This window comes from Macrosteles quadrilineatus, unplaced genomic scaffold (assembly GCF_028750875.1).
Source record: "Macrosteles quadrilineatus isolate MER2022 unplaced genomic scaffold, UCM_ALF_1.0 Scaffold_3__2_contigs__length_128488019, whole genome shotgun sequence".
Classification (NCBI taxonomy): domain Eukaryota; kingdom Metazoa; phylum Arthropoda; class Insecta; order Hemiptera; family Cicadellidae; genus Macrosteles; species Macrosteles quadrilineatus.
This window is the reverse complement of record NW_026542596.1, coordinates 1,799,088-1,814,265: the sequence shown is the minus strand read 5'-3', so window position 1 is coordinate 1,814,265 and position 15,178 is coordinate 1,799,088. Positions and strand designations below refer to the sequence as shown.

The 15,178-nt window shown below is 31.7% G+C and overlaps 1 protein-coding gene across 1 annotated transcript in view; it reads left to right on the top strand.

Annotated features, from left to right (window-relative positions):
* LOC128988740 (carbonic anhydrase-related protein 10-like) overlaps positions 1-15,178 on the top strand; it is a 104,164-nt gene that overhangs the window by 63,171 nt on the left and 25,815 nt on the right. Inside the window, exon 3 of the mRNA XM_054410338.1 lies at positions 14,374-14,424. Within this exon, the coding sequence (XP_054266313.1) occupies positions 14,374-14,424 (51 nt within the window). The remainder of the gene's footprint in view (positions 1-14,373; positions 14,425-15,178) is intronic.

Sequence of the window (15,178 nt, the reverse complement as noted above, 5' to 3'; positions counted from 1 at the left end):
AACGAATCGGTTTTAACTCCCAAGTACTTTGCAACACTGCTGGCAACATTCCGGTAAACTCGCCCCTGCGGTGTATAAATATTGTAAGGGTGGCAATTTACCTCTTCGACCCCAATTTCATCCCTTCCCCACCCATGCCCCACTGAACTCTACCCCTGATCTCAACGTGTTTGAATCCTGTTTACAAATACATGCTGGGGAAAATTATAATTGTTTTCCCTATAATATTTTCCAAATATCTTTATGCGTGGCAGCGTGGCGTTCTACAAACGAATTACTAATTTTCAGCTTAGTGAATAATTTACTGCTGTTTCGATGTAACGTTTAACAAATTTAAACTAAAATAAACTACTGTTTAATCTAAAATGAATCTTGATGATGCTATATCTTTAAAGGCACTCCAACGATTTTGGATGGTTAACGTTAGAGTACAATAATTATCGTAGTATTAGGTAGGTTAGACGAAATATAGGATAAAAATGTATTCTATAAGCAATACCAACTAGTGTTCGTGCTACGTTTGAAATCAACATAACTTCCCAATCAACATTGCGTAGTAAACAGATACAATTAAAATTCATTGTAGTAGCTCCGGAATTGCAATATAGAATAATTGTATTTACGATATTGTTATTTACGTTTATTCCTGGAAATAAATGTTTGAAAATGGCAGCTCGCCGAATCATGTGGTTCTTATGTTAACCTACATAGGAAATTATGACAGGTAATTGTAGTAATTAATAAATTAAAATGCTCTTCCCAAATTGGATTTGTAAATCTGTTACTTTGTAATCCCAATGATGTTGTTCATATGGGGACTCTTAAGGCGCATTTGAATCAAAAATAAACTTTAGAAGACTTTAGAAGATGAAATGCATTGTAAAGAAACATGCTACGTGATTTGAAACACGACCTTAAATCAGGTTACTTAAAGCTAAATGGAGCTTCACTTATAACATAAATTGAATGTTAATTTCTGGAAAAGTATTAATTTGTGATTTTATTTTATATCATTTAATAGATCCTTTATTCCAGATCCATAAAGACTTGTAATTATTTTTTCACCACACTATGATGTTTTTAGCTGTTTTACATATGTTAATAGATAGCTGAAAGTTACGTTTTGCTGGACATGCCAGCTGGCATCGTCATTTGGGGACTGAGCAGGTTTTTACATCTCTAGGGCCGCAAAATCAGCTGACCGCTTACTTTGTAAAAACATGAATGCATATTAAATACTAGACATTCCATCCCTATGTTAAAGTTGTAGCCAGGTTTTTAATAAAATTTGTCTTAGTTGATGTGAGCCACCTACAGATTGCGCTGATCTAAATTACTAATTTCTGCCGATTACATGATGGTTTTTACCAAGTCTTGATGGAATGACTTTTTATGATCAATAGCAACTGTTGTGACCCAGCAACTATGTCAGTAACGAAAATAAGGTACAAATTAGAGTTTTAGACACTAGCGCAAACTGTGACTGGCTCACACAACTACATCTTTTTTAGTAAAAAATTGGCGACAGCTGATTTATATAGATGGGATGTCTTGTAAATACCCAATCAGTATCCATAGCATTGCAATAGAATTGTATTATTGACACCGCTGCCTAGCAACTATTTATTTTTGCTGATAAATCAAATTATTTCATCACATAACCTTAAAGTTGTAGTTGTGTCGACTATCAGTGCGCATTATTATTGTGATGAAAAGTGGTAATAGGGTATAGTGTGGTGAAAAATAGCGTTTGTACCTTTGACCGAAATGGTTTTGCAGCTCTCGATCGTTTTAAGTTCGAGTCCAAGTCGAGAACTTAAAAACTATCTAGAGCCGGCAAAACATAATTTTCGGCCCTAGGTACGATATATACTATAACAACAATAGCTTTAGGATAAAATACTAGATATAACGTAACTTCTTGAGAGAAAAAAACTCTAAATGATACAAATAAATACATAAATATATTTAGTAAATTGTGAATCAGTAAAAAATGTGGCTAGTGCCTTTCAACCCATCACATTGCGTTTATAGAATCTCAGCACACTTGTAAGTCGATAATGTGGTGATTCGGATTCCCTCGAACGCCGCTCACTAAAAGCTGTTTCCCCAAATGGAAGCCCTGAGGTGCTTGACGATATTGCTTCGAACTCATCCACCTTTGATCTTGCTTTGAATCGTTTTTATTGTGATCATAACAGTTTACTGCAATACACATTTTAGCCTGGTGAATAAAATAAAATATATTGTTTAGTATTACAAAAATAATAAAATATCTTAGAATTCTTAAAAAATATTGTGTGGAAATTGAAATCTTTTACTTTAGAAGAATTGCATAGGGTACCCACGGTTATCACTAATTTAAATCTAGGTTCGGGTAAATGTTCCTTTTCAATTCATAATAAAAATCCATCCATGTGAATACATAGATGGATTTGTATGTTTATGGATTTGTATATAAATGTGACCTGAGAGGTTTTTAGCAAAATTTTGGGTTAATAATGATATAATTTGGATGACCGAAAGTATTTAAACAATTGATAATTCCTAACCAGTTAAGGTGCATTCTCAAAACTCATTATGTTAAAAGTATTAGAGAGATCTTCAGTCGGAAGTTTAGGTAGACCAAATGTTTATTATGAAACCCATCGGGTGGATTTTATAATAAACATTTGGTCTACCTAAACTTCCGACTGAAGATGAACCTACGGGTTTGAAATAAATATTGGACAACCATAATAAGGATTGCTAAGGTAAGATTTTACTATTTATTTGATTATATAAGCAATCCAGAGGCTGAAATGATAGATATTAGAGAGAGTTTGGTACCTTGCAATAGCCTTCGGTATCGAGTCAAACAACTACATGTTTTGTGGTGACTGCCACGTGCCACATCTCCAGGTTTGTTCTCTGCATTTCCTAAATCGATTAAATGTGACAACACCTCATGGGGCATTGACTCATAGCGTTGGAATCGCCGCTCACAATGAAGCAGAAGGCATGCAACACACTTTTCACTGGAATTGCAAAATAATTTAACATTTATGACGAATCATAAAATTTAAACTTTTTTTGGAATTCCAGTGAAAGGTGTTAGTGCCTTCTGATTCACTGTGAGTGACAAATCTCAACGTTATGAATCAATGCCCCATTAAATGTTTTCACGTTAAATCGATTTAATAAATGGTTTTAAATCTGCCATTTATTACTTATAGCATTAATTTTGATATTGATTTTGTTGTCACCAATTCAAAAAGCAAAGCAATTAAATGGTTATTCCTGCGGCTAAATATGGGGTATAATATTATGTTGTTGAAACATTTCTCGGGTTTACCCATATGCCATAGTTTACAATAATTAAATTTATATCGCTTTTGAATACATCTAGTCAAATACATCATACCTACATTCAATATCAATTCAAAACTGTCAATTTAACAGCCAAAGGATTAAAACGAAACACTATTAAGTATACATACGACGTAAAATCCACAAAAACCAGATACAGTTGTAAATCATGTAATCAATTGTGGCGGAGGCAATCATGTCAAACAAACAATCTGATACAGACTAACAATCAATGATCTCACAGAGGCCACTGTAATTGCTCTGGACACTTTCCAAATAATTGCAAAAAAGTCTAGTTACAGTGAAACCGTTACATGAACTAAGCCATCATTTTATACGCCAATGTTTAATACTCAAACCACCTTTAACAATCCGCTAAATGTGTGTATGGTGGGATGAAAAGAGAACAATGGCTCATTGTGATGATCAGAGGAAATTTAATTTTAACGAACATACACCAAATTAGTATTTATTTATTTATATATATTTACAAACTAGTTTTAGCAGTTAAGTGATATTAAGTGGTTTCTAAGAAAATCTTACAAAATGCACTAGTGTTCCTATTTAAAATCATTACTTGTAAATTTTTGGAACTAAATCAAGAGTTCTGTTGAGATTTTTTGGATGGGGTATATTAATTAAAAAAGAAATTAAACGGAAATTAAAAAAACAAATTAACTATTTTTTTTGTTTTTACAATTTACAGTACTGGCCTTAAAATAACAAAAAGTCTTTTGTAATCGATAATTTTGTATTTTCAGTGGCAAAAACCTATGAACTATTTTGTTTACTTATTACTCTAGTTGAATCATATTTACACATACACGTGTTCATGATTTAAAACCAACATGTGTTACTTTTTACCTTAAATAGGACTATATTTTTATTACACCTAATTCTTAACGTTCTCTCCTAGGCTTACTAAACTTTACAACTGAACTATCAGACAATCGGACAATAGTCAATAGTATACAAATACGATATTTGTACACGTCAGTTTAAATTCCCTGAAGCAATTATCTCGGTGAGATATACTTCCCTTGAGACTTTACGACAGTTACTAAGTGTACAACGCCATCTTTGGTGTTCCTGAGTATATGAATAATCAGTGATGAAATAATTAGCATATATCAATCATATAAGACCAAATATAAACAAAGTGCATTGCGTGATTTTATTTCATTTTAGAGGCAAATTCATTTTATGGGAAAAAAATGTTATAGTTTAAGCAAAGTCCTCCACAAATATTGGGACTCAAATGAAAGGAATTTAAAATTGATTTTTAGTATAACATCTTGGATCAAGGCTACTATTATACTATTACTAGCTTATTGGTAACACATTTATTGGAATTAGGATAGGGAAAACACAGTTGGGTATAGAATTGTTATTCAAAAAATCTTTATTCTTTAACGACCAAGATAAGTATGCAATGGTGTGCTTATTCTTAAGGTCCAAACAAGAACACATAAAATACACATCGAGCAAGATATGAGACATAAATGATGTCCTTTTATGACTTTTGCTGCGATCCACGACTTTTATTGATACTGTAAGACATATGTGCTCTGTATATATGAAAAATAATATTTATTGGCATATTTCCTACACTAGGTTAGTGGATTAGTTTTGTTTATCATTTTATGTATATACATATTCATTAAACCAATGAACAAATGTTGAATTAAAATAAAACCAATAGAGCGGGTTTAATAAAAAGTAGTGTTACTATTCTGATTGCACAAACCAATAGTTTGCAGCTCGTCCATTTATATTTTACTATAACTGTTGAATTATATAACACAAAGGCCCATCGGCAGTACAATGTAACTGAACACGTTTAAGTGGGTTGCGTTTATAAGTTACAAAAATAAAACGTATAATAAATTAAATGTTTTGTAGAAAATTGATAGATGATTTCGCGCTCCTTATTAATGACATTAACGACGTGAACGACAACAAATGCTTTTAAAACTCAATTTCTCACCTGTAACGATTTAAGAAACTGATCCTCATAATTAGGGAAGTCTACTTTACAGTATTCAAAGTAAAGAAAGACCACTTGGCCTAGTAAAAGCATCTTTTACTGATACGCGCATTTTCATCGGATCATGTTATTTCTTCTATGCAGTCATAAAACACCATACATAACTCACCCTATACATACTCTTATTTAACAAATAAATAGCAAACCGAGTGAAAATGATGGTTGACACTGTGTAACTTATTTACTGATGGCTTGTGTCAGCCTACAGGCCAGAGGCCACTCTTCAACAAAATTAACATAGATGGTTTTACTGAAGCAAGTTACTGTAATATAAGCTTACTGTATAAACGTTTTTTTTATAACCAACAAAATATATTAAGTTATAGCCTAAATATTTACAACAACGGTCGTCAGTTACAATTAGGGTGTTGCTTATTTAGAAAAAAATAGCTTTTAAGCATCTTATATATATATTGAAGATATATTTAAATGTTTTTCGAAATATGTATCAAAACATTAAATAGCAATATTGATACAATTAATATTTCTGAAACCTACTATCAACCAAAATATTATTAAATGTATATCTAATGAAACATTTTCTATTTAATTTTTATTTTTATAGATTGAAGTTTTAACATTAATAATATTTTAGGGAACGTGGTGGAGGAAAATACTGATACTATAAAATAGACAAGACGTTTCATAGCAGCCTATTAAACATATTCGATCACTATCCCAGAGTTCAAGTTTAAATAATAATAATAAGTGTAAACGCTTCTCTTAATTGCGACCAAGTATGACTTCATTCTGACAAACAAAACTCGCATTAAAACCAACAACTTTAAAACAATTAATCACATAACTCTTAAAAAATCATAAACACTCTCATGGTTATCTATATACTTATATTTTATACTTCCTAACAAGAGCATAAACAAGATTTTGAACGACAAAGTAGTCTTTGATGAGTTCAATCCCATAACCGACTGAAATTAGATAGTAGGCCTACCTCAATAGCTAAACAATCCTATGTTGGCAAATAAAACTATACTTGTAATGAAGATTATGTGTACCATAATTTACAATAATTGCAGTTACAAACACAAGTATAAAAATAAAATGTTTGGTAATGTACGACAGTGATTTAGTAATAATCGGGGGAGCATTGAGAGAGGCAAAACCCACACTCGAATTTCATTTAGGTTTTTTTGTGCATATACTAAGTTGCTGGTAGTATTAGATATTTTATTTCAAACGAACAAATGAATATATTATTTCCCATGCAGCTCGACAAGGGCAATAAGAAACCACACCCAGCTGTTATGGTTTACGGGGTAATTTAACTGATGGATGAGAAAGGAAACCGTCGGAAGACACGACTGTTGGTAGTGTATTGTATTATGTTGTACAAATATCCCATCAAAGCTACCTTTAAAATACCAATATTATAATATAATAATATACAATTATTTCTGGATTTTAAGTACATTGTATTCAGAGAGAAAACTTACTTTATGTGTAAGGTATGCAAATTAAGGTGCAATTAACTGACAGTTAGTAAATATTTAGTGGTACATATCATCTTAATGGAATTTGATAGTTATTTTATGACAAGCTTATCAAGCTGTAAGAATTACTTATCTAGCCTAACCATGAAATGATAGGGACAGGAAATAGTGTGACAATATTCATGTACATATTAATTGAAAAAGGTCGATAAAGCTTTGAAGCTGTTTTGTACCCAAGCAATAGATTTTCCGCTCATAAAGCTTTTGAGCGGATTTGATGATTACTATAAATTATTTTAGAATTTTTTCACCGTTAAATTTTTTTTTGTTTTAGAAGATAGCTTCATGAAGATAAACATATTAATATGAGTATTATGAAATTCTTTTTGAAAAGGTTTATTATACAATTAAAAAAATAAATCACTCTATTTATACTCGTTCTTTCATTAAAAATAAAAGATGTATGAATGATTGTCTCAACCATACACAACAAACAAACTCCGGCAACTGGTATGATAAAAGGTATTATAATTTTCCACACTTTTTGCCAGAATAATTAGTAAAGCTTGAATGTTATTGCTTAGGTATTGTTTCAATATATCCACTGAACAGCTCGTCAAACTTGATGCACGGCCTGCTACGCAATCAATTAAGTGTATCAATTCCCCATTGTGTACAAAGGCGTCGTTGTAAGGTAGTAACTTGCACTGTTTGTATAGTGTCCATGATAAACACAGCCTGCTGCTATACCAGGTCACTGTAACCGTAGTTGGCGTCGTCGAAATAAAAACAAGGCATAAGAATTATAGGAGAATGTAGTTTATATGAACATTATAAAACAAATGTTACTACTAAATTCATTTTGTCATGGATTAATATTATATGTAGTTAAAAATGACAATTGACTAATGCATATTTTTAAACAACTAGAAAATATGTTTTTACAGCATAAAAAAGTGTAAACAACTTCTTATTCAGCTAACGTATAACATGACTAAGCTTCTTTAGACGAAAGCCTAAGTTGTAGTATATTGGTAGTTCACTCTATATAAGAGTACTAGCTGTACCCGCGGGCTTTGCCCCGTTTCACTTCATAAGTGAGCTCGTTCGCATGGCTCAATCACGTCCTGGTTGAAGTTCGCTACGCTCACTCATCTTTAGGTTGGAGCTCGTTCGCTGCGCTCACTTGCCTTCAGGTTAGCTCGTTCGCTACGCTAACTGGCCTCCAGGTTGAAGTTCGTTCACTACGCTCACTCACCTTTTGGTTGTAAATTAGCTGTTGTCATAAATAAAAAAAAAAAATAATAGTGCTGCACCTTGTTGGTAATCCTTGTAACTTTAATGCTATTGAACATCATAGAACAGAACCAACTTGTTTAATTGAAACAGCTGTTAAGATTCATTAATTCCATTTAAATATGAGTACTCATAAGGTTAACATGGGAAACTCCAGAGCCATTGGGGCGGAGCCCGAGAGTCCGATCAGAATAAAAACAGCTTAGTTTTCCTATTTAATGCCTAAAGAATCAGTGTACCAAATTTCAGCCTCCTAGGAAAATGGGAAGTAAGAGAATTAGTGATGAGTGAGTGAGTCAGTAAGTGAGGGCTTTGCCTTTTATATATATAGATTTATCAAATATGAATTTCAACTGTTTATAGGGGTGATACCTTTAACCTTATTTAAATACAAGGTTTAACGGGCTTGCTTCTATTTATATATAAGAGCTTCGTGTGACCAACAAAACACTATAAACGTGGTGTAATTTTATTTAGGAAATATATAACAGTGTCATAAATTTTACACTACATATAATAATATGAAACTCATTAGCAAAGCAATGCTTGTGTGCAGGAACAGAGTCTCAACATTGAAAACATTTTACATACTTAGGACCTTACGAAATGCTTACTTCGCACACCGGGAATAGGCGATGATTGTATTATAAAATATAAACATTTACAAGTTAAATATTTAGTGTAATACGATGGCCAATTTATCTTTACTATTCCTTACAAAAACATTAAGGCTGGAACATAATAAATGGAAAGGAATTAAGTGTAAGGTACACAATGTTTATAACAATTAATATTTTCTTACGTATAAATATTATATTTTCCAGTAAATTAATAAATAAAAGAAGAGATTACCTGCCACCTTAAAGAAGAGCTCTGAAATAGTTTGTTCATTCAATAATATTTATGAACAGTTTTGTCCAATCAAAATTAAAGTTACAAAATCAGGTTAGGGTTATGGATTGCTTGTTTTTCTTAAACTTGAATTTGATTTTACATCAAATGAAATCTAAGGTGATGACTCCACAGCAATTACAATTGCCTCTGTGAGATCATTGATTGTTAGTCTGTATCAGATTGTTTGTTTGACATGATTGGCTCCACCGCAATTGATTTCATGATTTACAACTGTTTCTGGTTTTTATGAACACCATACAGTTTATACACCACATTCAGTGTCTCCCATTACTGGACGGTAATTATAGGTAGTGTATTTTCATTTCATTCCTGTTTTATACTACGCTTTTTAATGCATTTTTGTTAACAAACAAAGATTTGAGATTTAAAGAGGTATAAACTATATTAATTGTCATCCATTAGTACCTAAGAGTGCAGTTATACACAGTATAATAGGTTTCTAATTGGGTGTTTTATTTTTTATATAAATAAAGGTATGGATGGGGAAATATTGAAGATTAAAACTTCGACTCAATACCATCAAGCATTTTATCAGGGTTTTTAAGAAAACAGCTATATAAGACATTGTGTTTGAAGAAATCCGAATCACCACCGGAACTAGTGCCAAAATTATACACATTCATTCGTTAGAAAAGAGCCTAGTGCAAAACTTTGAACCACCCCTAATCTACTAAAGGGTTAATTTCAACCTTTAACATATTTAATTTCAGTTTACACACTTAATTTTTCCAAAGCAATAAGGAATTTCCATAAAAATTACTACAAATGCACAGCAAGTGAACTGAACAATAACAAACTTGAAATAAAACAATTGATTTGTATTTGAATTTCTTGATTAGAGTTTGATATTTTAACACACATCTTACCTTTCTAAATAATAATTGTGTGTTTTAGTAAGTAGAATGATTAAATAAATGCCAGGTACTTAGAATGGTTAAATAAATGTATTAATATTATAATTTTGTTATTGAAATCCTATTATGTACGTAGGCTCTATGATGTGTTTGTATATTTTTGATTTATTATAATGGTATCCCTTTAGTAATTTATTCTACATGTCATAAAGTCCAAAACAAAGGAACCAGTAACATTGTTTAAACATCGCAGGCTAAATTAATATCTAAACTTAATAATATAAGAATTACACATCCATATTTTTTTCTTAAAAGTTTTACACAAACTATCTGATATTTTATAGTATCAAATTAAAAATTATAATTGATAAGAATGAAAGGTAATATACATAATGTATTTTGATTTCTTTGACAGTTCAGGATGTTATGTTCTCTCAAAACTAAATAATTGGTTTTGTATAGTGCATAACCCTGCAATGTAAAAGTACGATCTTTGAATAAGGCCATAATAGAGTTGGCACACCAAGATCAGATCTTTTAAATCATTTATAAACTGGAAAAGACGAACAATTTTGTCAATATGAATTTGCAATACACGTCAGCGTAGGTCAGGAAAATGTTAGTTACATAGAACGGATAACGGGTAGAATGAGGATAGACTAGGTATATCGCCACCTCTACAATATTTATACACCGCAGGATCGAGTTTACTGGAATGCTATTAACAAGGTTGCAAAATATTTATGGACAATTCGTTCTCATGGGGGTAAGGGTAAAAATGTTTAGAGTCCATTATACCCAACAAAACTATCTTTAAAAATGGGATTTCGTTTTACTTTTATGAGATTATATCAATATTACAAATTACTATTAGTTCAACTCTGCTGTTTTTTTATATGAATACAGTAATGTAGTGAACAATACCCACACATGGTAATGTTTTGATGTTCACTTCAAACAAATCATTACGCCAGCAGAGTTACCAAGAAGATACAAATACGATCTAGTGTTCCCACATGCAATACCACTTTAGTCAGTACACACACTCTATTCTACCTATTACAATGATTTGCTTACAATCTCCATTAAGAGATTACAAGCAACACGCCAGCTCAGCTGTCGCCGATGCTTGGTTAAGAACGTTTGCTGTGTAACTGTTATATACAATCACTATGAACATCAATCAATCAGTATAAGTATCCAATAAGCATTTTGTTAACGTTATTCTCCCCAACCCCAACAGTTTTTAGTTGTCAAAGCTAAAAATACGTTACCTATGTCCGTTTTTTAAGTAGCCGTTTCAGTTAGGTTCTTAGCATTGAAATGTTTCACATAACAGCATTTTTACTTTTTTACTACTGGTTACACTATAATATTCAACGTATAAAATTGTTGTGTTTTTTTCCAAAATCCAAAACTGGTGGACAAATATTTGTATTGTTTTAACCCATGGGTTAAAGGAGGAAATATCTTTAACTTCTTAAAAATTAAAATTAAATTAAAATAACCTAGTTAATTTTGTTACACACGTGTAAAAGGGCAGCAGCTGATTTAGCAAATAAATAAATAAACAGGCGACGAATGTGTAGTATTCCATAATTTTGAAAATTAAGAGACAGACGAAAATTATTTCTTCCAAAAAAAAACAAAAAAAAAAAAAATTAAATTGATTTTATCTTACCTTGTTGGTGAACTATTATTGTATACAATTGTAATCTTTCAGTGTAACAAAATCTCTACTATAATAATTTAACATAATTTTGTGTTCCTATTTTCTAAAAACTATAAAATTGCATACTGTAACCTTTAGTTTTAGTAATATAGCGTACTTGAGTAAAACCCCATTTAATCCAATAAAAATACCCATGGAAACTGGTAGGGTGTTGAACATAATGATTTGCTGCTAAACACGAAATCCCTGCTTTGATAGTCACTAAACAATACTAAATGCAGAACAATGAACAATGCGGTCTATTGTGGAACACTGCGGCTTCAAGTGATCACTCCATATAGGCTGAGTTCCTAACCGGGTTTGAGTTAAGTATGTATATGCATGATGGGTCTTCCCACAACGGCTTAGTTATCGTTCTCATTACTTTTTACGATAATGTAAATTTTTGTGAGAAAATAAAGTGCATTACAAATTAATATTAAGGTAAACTTTGAATTAAATAAGACATACACTTTAAAAGTAGAAATTATTATTCATGTAAACAAATTTAAAGGATGAGTAGTTAACCTAAATTTTTTAGTAGAGCAAGGTCACTTTTAAATTAAATTTTATCAGACATTTTTTACCATTGGATAATATTCCCTATAGAATAAGAATAGGCTGTAATTTGAATTTTAAATCAGTCAGCATTAGCCACTAATTCGCAACGATACAGAAAACTTTAATAGTATATACTCCATAGTCGAATAAGTTTTAATATTTAAATCCATCATGGCCTGAATAATGCTTGCGGTAGTTTACTACTACAACACATACCAAAGATTGTTATCATAGTAAAATTAATTTTAGTATCGTTCTATATCAAACATTTGCCAAATTTTATACGGACTAATTTCTCAAAGATTGACTAATTTACCACAAAGATATATTGATGATACTTTGTGTACTCAACTTTAATATTGTTTGGTGGGGGAGGGAGCAAGCTGGTGTAGATGTTAAGTGCGGTTCTTCGGTCCCTGAGGTCCCGGGTTCAAATCCCGCCAGGTTACCAATGGATTGTATCTAAGTGATAATGTCGCAATCCCTAGGTATAGTCTGAAGTAATGTGAAACACAATCGCGGGCTCGTGCCTAGCGTCGTAGGAAAAAAGAATTGTTTGGTGATATCCAGGACTCGTAAATAGAATAATACACACGGTCGTTCTATAAATAAATAAAGTCCGACGTAACACGGAACCCAAAACGTACCACTTCCTCATTTTTTAGAAAACATATTTTTCCTGCAAAAGGTTCAAACGCGTAACTACAGCTGAGTAAGTTTTCTTATCAATTGTACGCAATTTTTACTTAAATGTAGAGTTAACAAAATCTTTATTATTAATTTCATATTCTAACTTTTGAAGGAATGTTTATAATTATTTAAGACGTACAACATAACAATCTTCCACTTACATGCCCCAAATAACACTCATTATCAACATAATATTAGAGATAGACGTGGTGTTTAGGCCTGATACACAAGTTTATGGTTACACAATTAAAATTATCACCTGATACAATGCGATCAAATATAAGCATTGAAACTAAAACCGTTGAACAGGAAAAATAGTTTATAAACAATACAACAGTTTTAATCAACTAAAAACACGGGTAAAATTGTTTCAATGAAATGGAAAACCCGGTATCATTTTAGAGGTGGAATGAAACCCAATCAGTTTTATCAGAATGGTATTTACAAACGAAGCGCGGTCACATGTCAGGGGTTGTGTGGGCGGTTGGGGGGGGGGGGTATGTGGAGTGGGGTAAATTGTCCCCCTTACAATATTTATACACCGCAGGGCGAGTTTACAGGCTTGGCGTGCCGCTTGCTGCAATGTTTATGCCCAAAGTCTCTCCGACAAAGGACAGATGTAGCTTGACAAATGTATTGACCGTCCAATATTCAAATCGATATGTATTCAATTTAATTCCATTTTAATCTCATAAATATCTGTCTATAAAACTATTAATCCCGATGTGTAACTCACTCACTGATCAGGTGTATAAATGTGTACATACTTCTAGTCAAAATTAAATCTTAAAAAGGAGCATAGGTTGATTTTTACATCGAATTAAAGGCCTTAACAACAGAATAAAATGCCGCAAATTTAAACTCAAACGAACTACCGAGTCAAAAATGACAGCGGTTCAAAGATTCATTGAATTTGCTATGATTATACGGGACCTCCTCAGGGGGGGCAGCCGCTAGGAATCGGAAGAAAATCTTTAAAGTAAGCATAGGTCGATATGCAACTTCAATTTAAAGGTATTTTTTGGTAGACTACAATGCCACGAATTTGAGCCCAAAAGAACATCTGAGTAAAAAATGGTAGCCGTTCAAAGATTCAAAATGGCAGAAACAAGAAATCTTTTAATGGCTGTCATTTTTTTACTAGGTTGTCCGTTTGAGTTAAAATTTGCGACATTGTTTCCTGCTATTAGATACCTTTAATTCAATGTACAAATGAACCTATGCTCCTATTTCAGACTTCCTTCTGACTATTTGCGGGACGTTCCCATGATATAACAGAAAATCGATAGTTCCTTAAAAAAAAGTAGATTTTTAAGTGTAGTGTTGATGTACCAAATCTTATTAATTTATCGGTTGTCGTTAAGAAAATATTAAGCCCGTGCGGGACTTTATATACACCTTGTATAGTCTCCTTAGGTAGTTATATAAACATATGATAAACTAGATACTACTTACTGTATTGATAACATTAAACAGTGTTAACATAGTGTTTGATTTCAGTAACTTCTGGAGTCAGTTGGGAGGAGTGGTGGACGTATGATGGGATTTCAGGTAAGAAAAAAAGAAAATAAAATCATTATATAATATATACAATTTAAATAAATACGTATTTTCCAGATTATAAACACTTCCTAAAAACTATGTATTGGCTTAGAAAAAAATTAATAAATTAAAATGATAAACAAAGCAGCAGCAGTATATCAATCAAAAATACCCTTTGCTTGGAGTGCTAACAGCTGGTTATTTATGTTTGATATTACTAAAACTTAGAATATGTAAAGAATTTTTCTATCTGTTCTAGAAATCTAGTCATTTATTAGATTTCAAATTAAGAAATAAACTTTTGCTTAGTGTTACTGACGGTGACATGCTATATAAAGTTCATAATGCATGTATATTTTGGTTTAAATTACATTGTAGTTAAATATTAATTGACAATTAATTGTTTTATTTGTATTAATACACAATTTTTGTTTACGTTACCTGCCTTGTTCATGGTCGTCTATTTTTGGTATAAAAGTATATTTTCTTTAGTGTAGCTAATATTACTACTATGAATAAATGTGTCCTGTTTAAAAAAAACTATCATTAAACTGGGAAATCAAAAAGAAATATATGCGATTACATTTGGATACGCTGGTATTACATACTGCATATACACATAACAAATATAAGACCGGAATAAAATGTTACGAAGATAATGGTAAGTATAATTGTTATTATTTAAAATACGAATTATTTTCTCTTTAAGCCATTTATAACGTACACAAACCCCAGAGGTAGTGGAGAAGGCAAGGAGTGATGG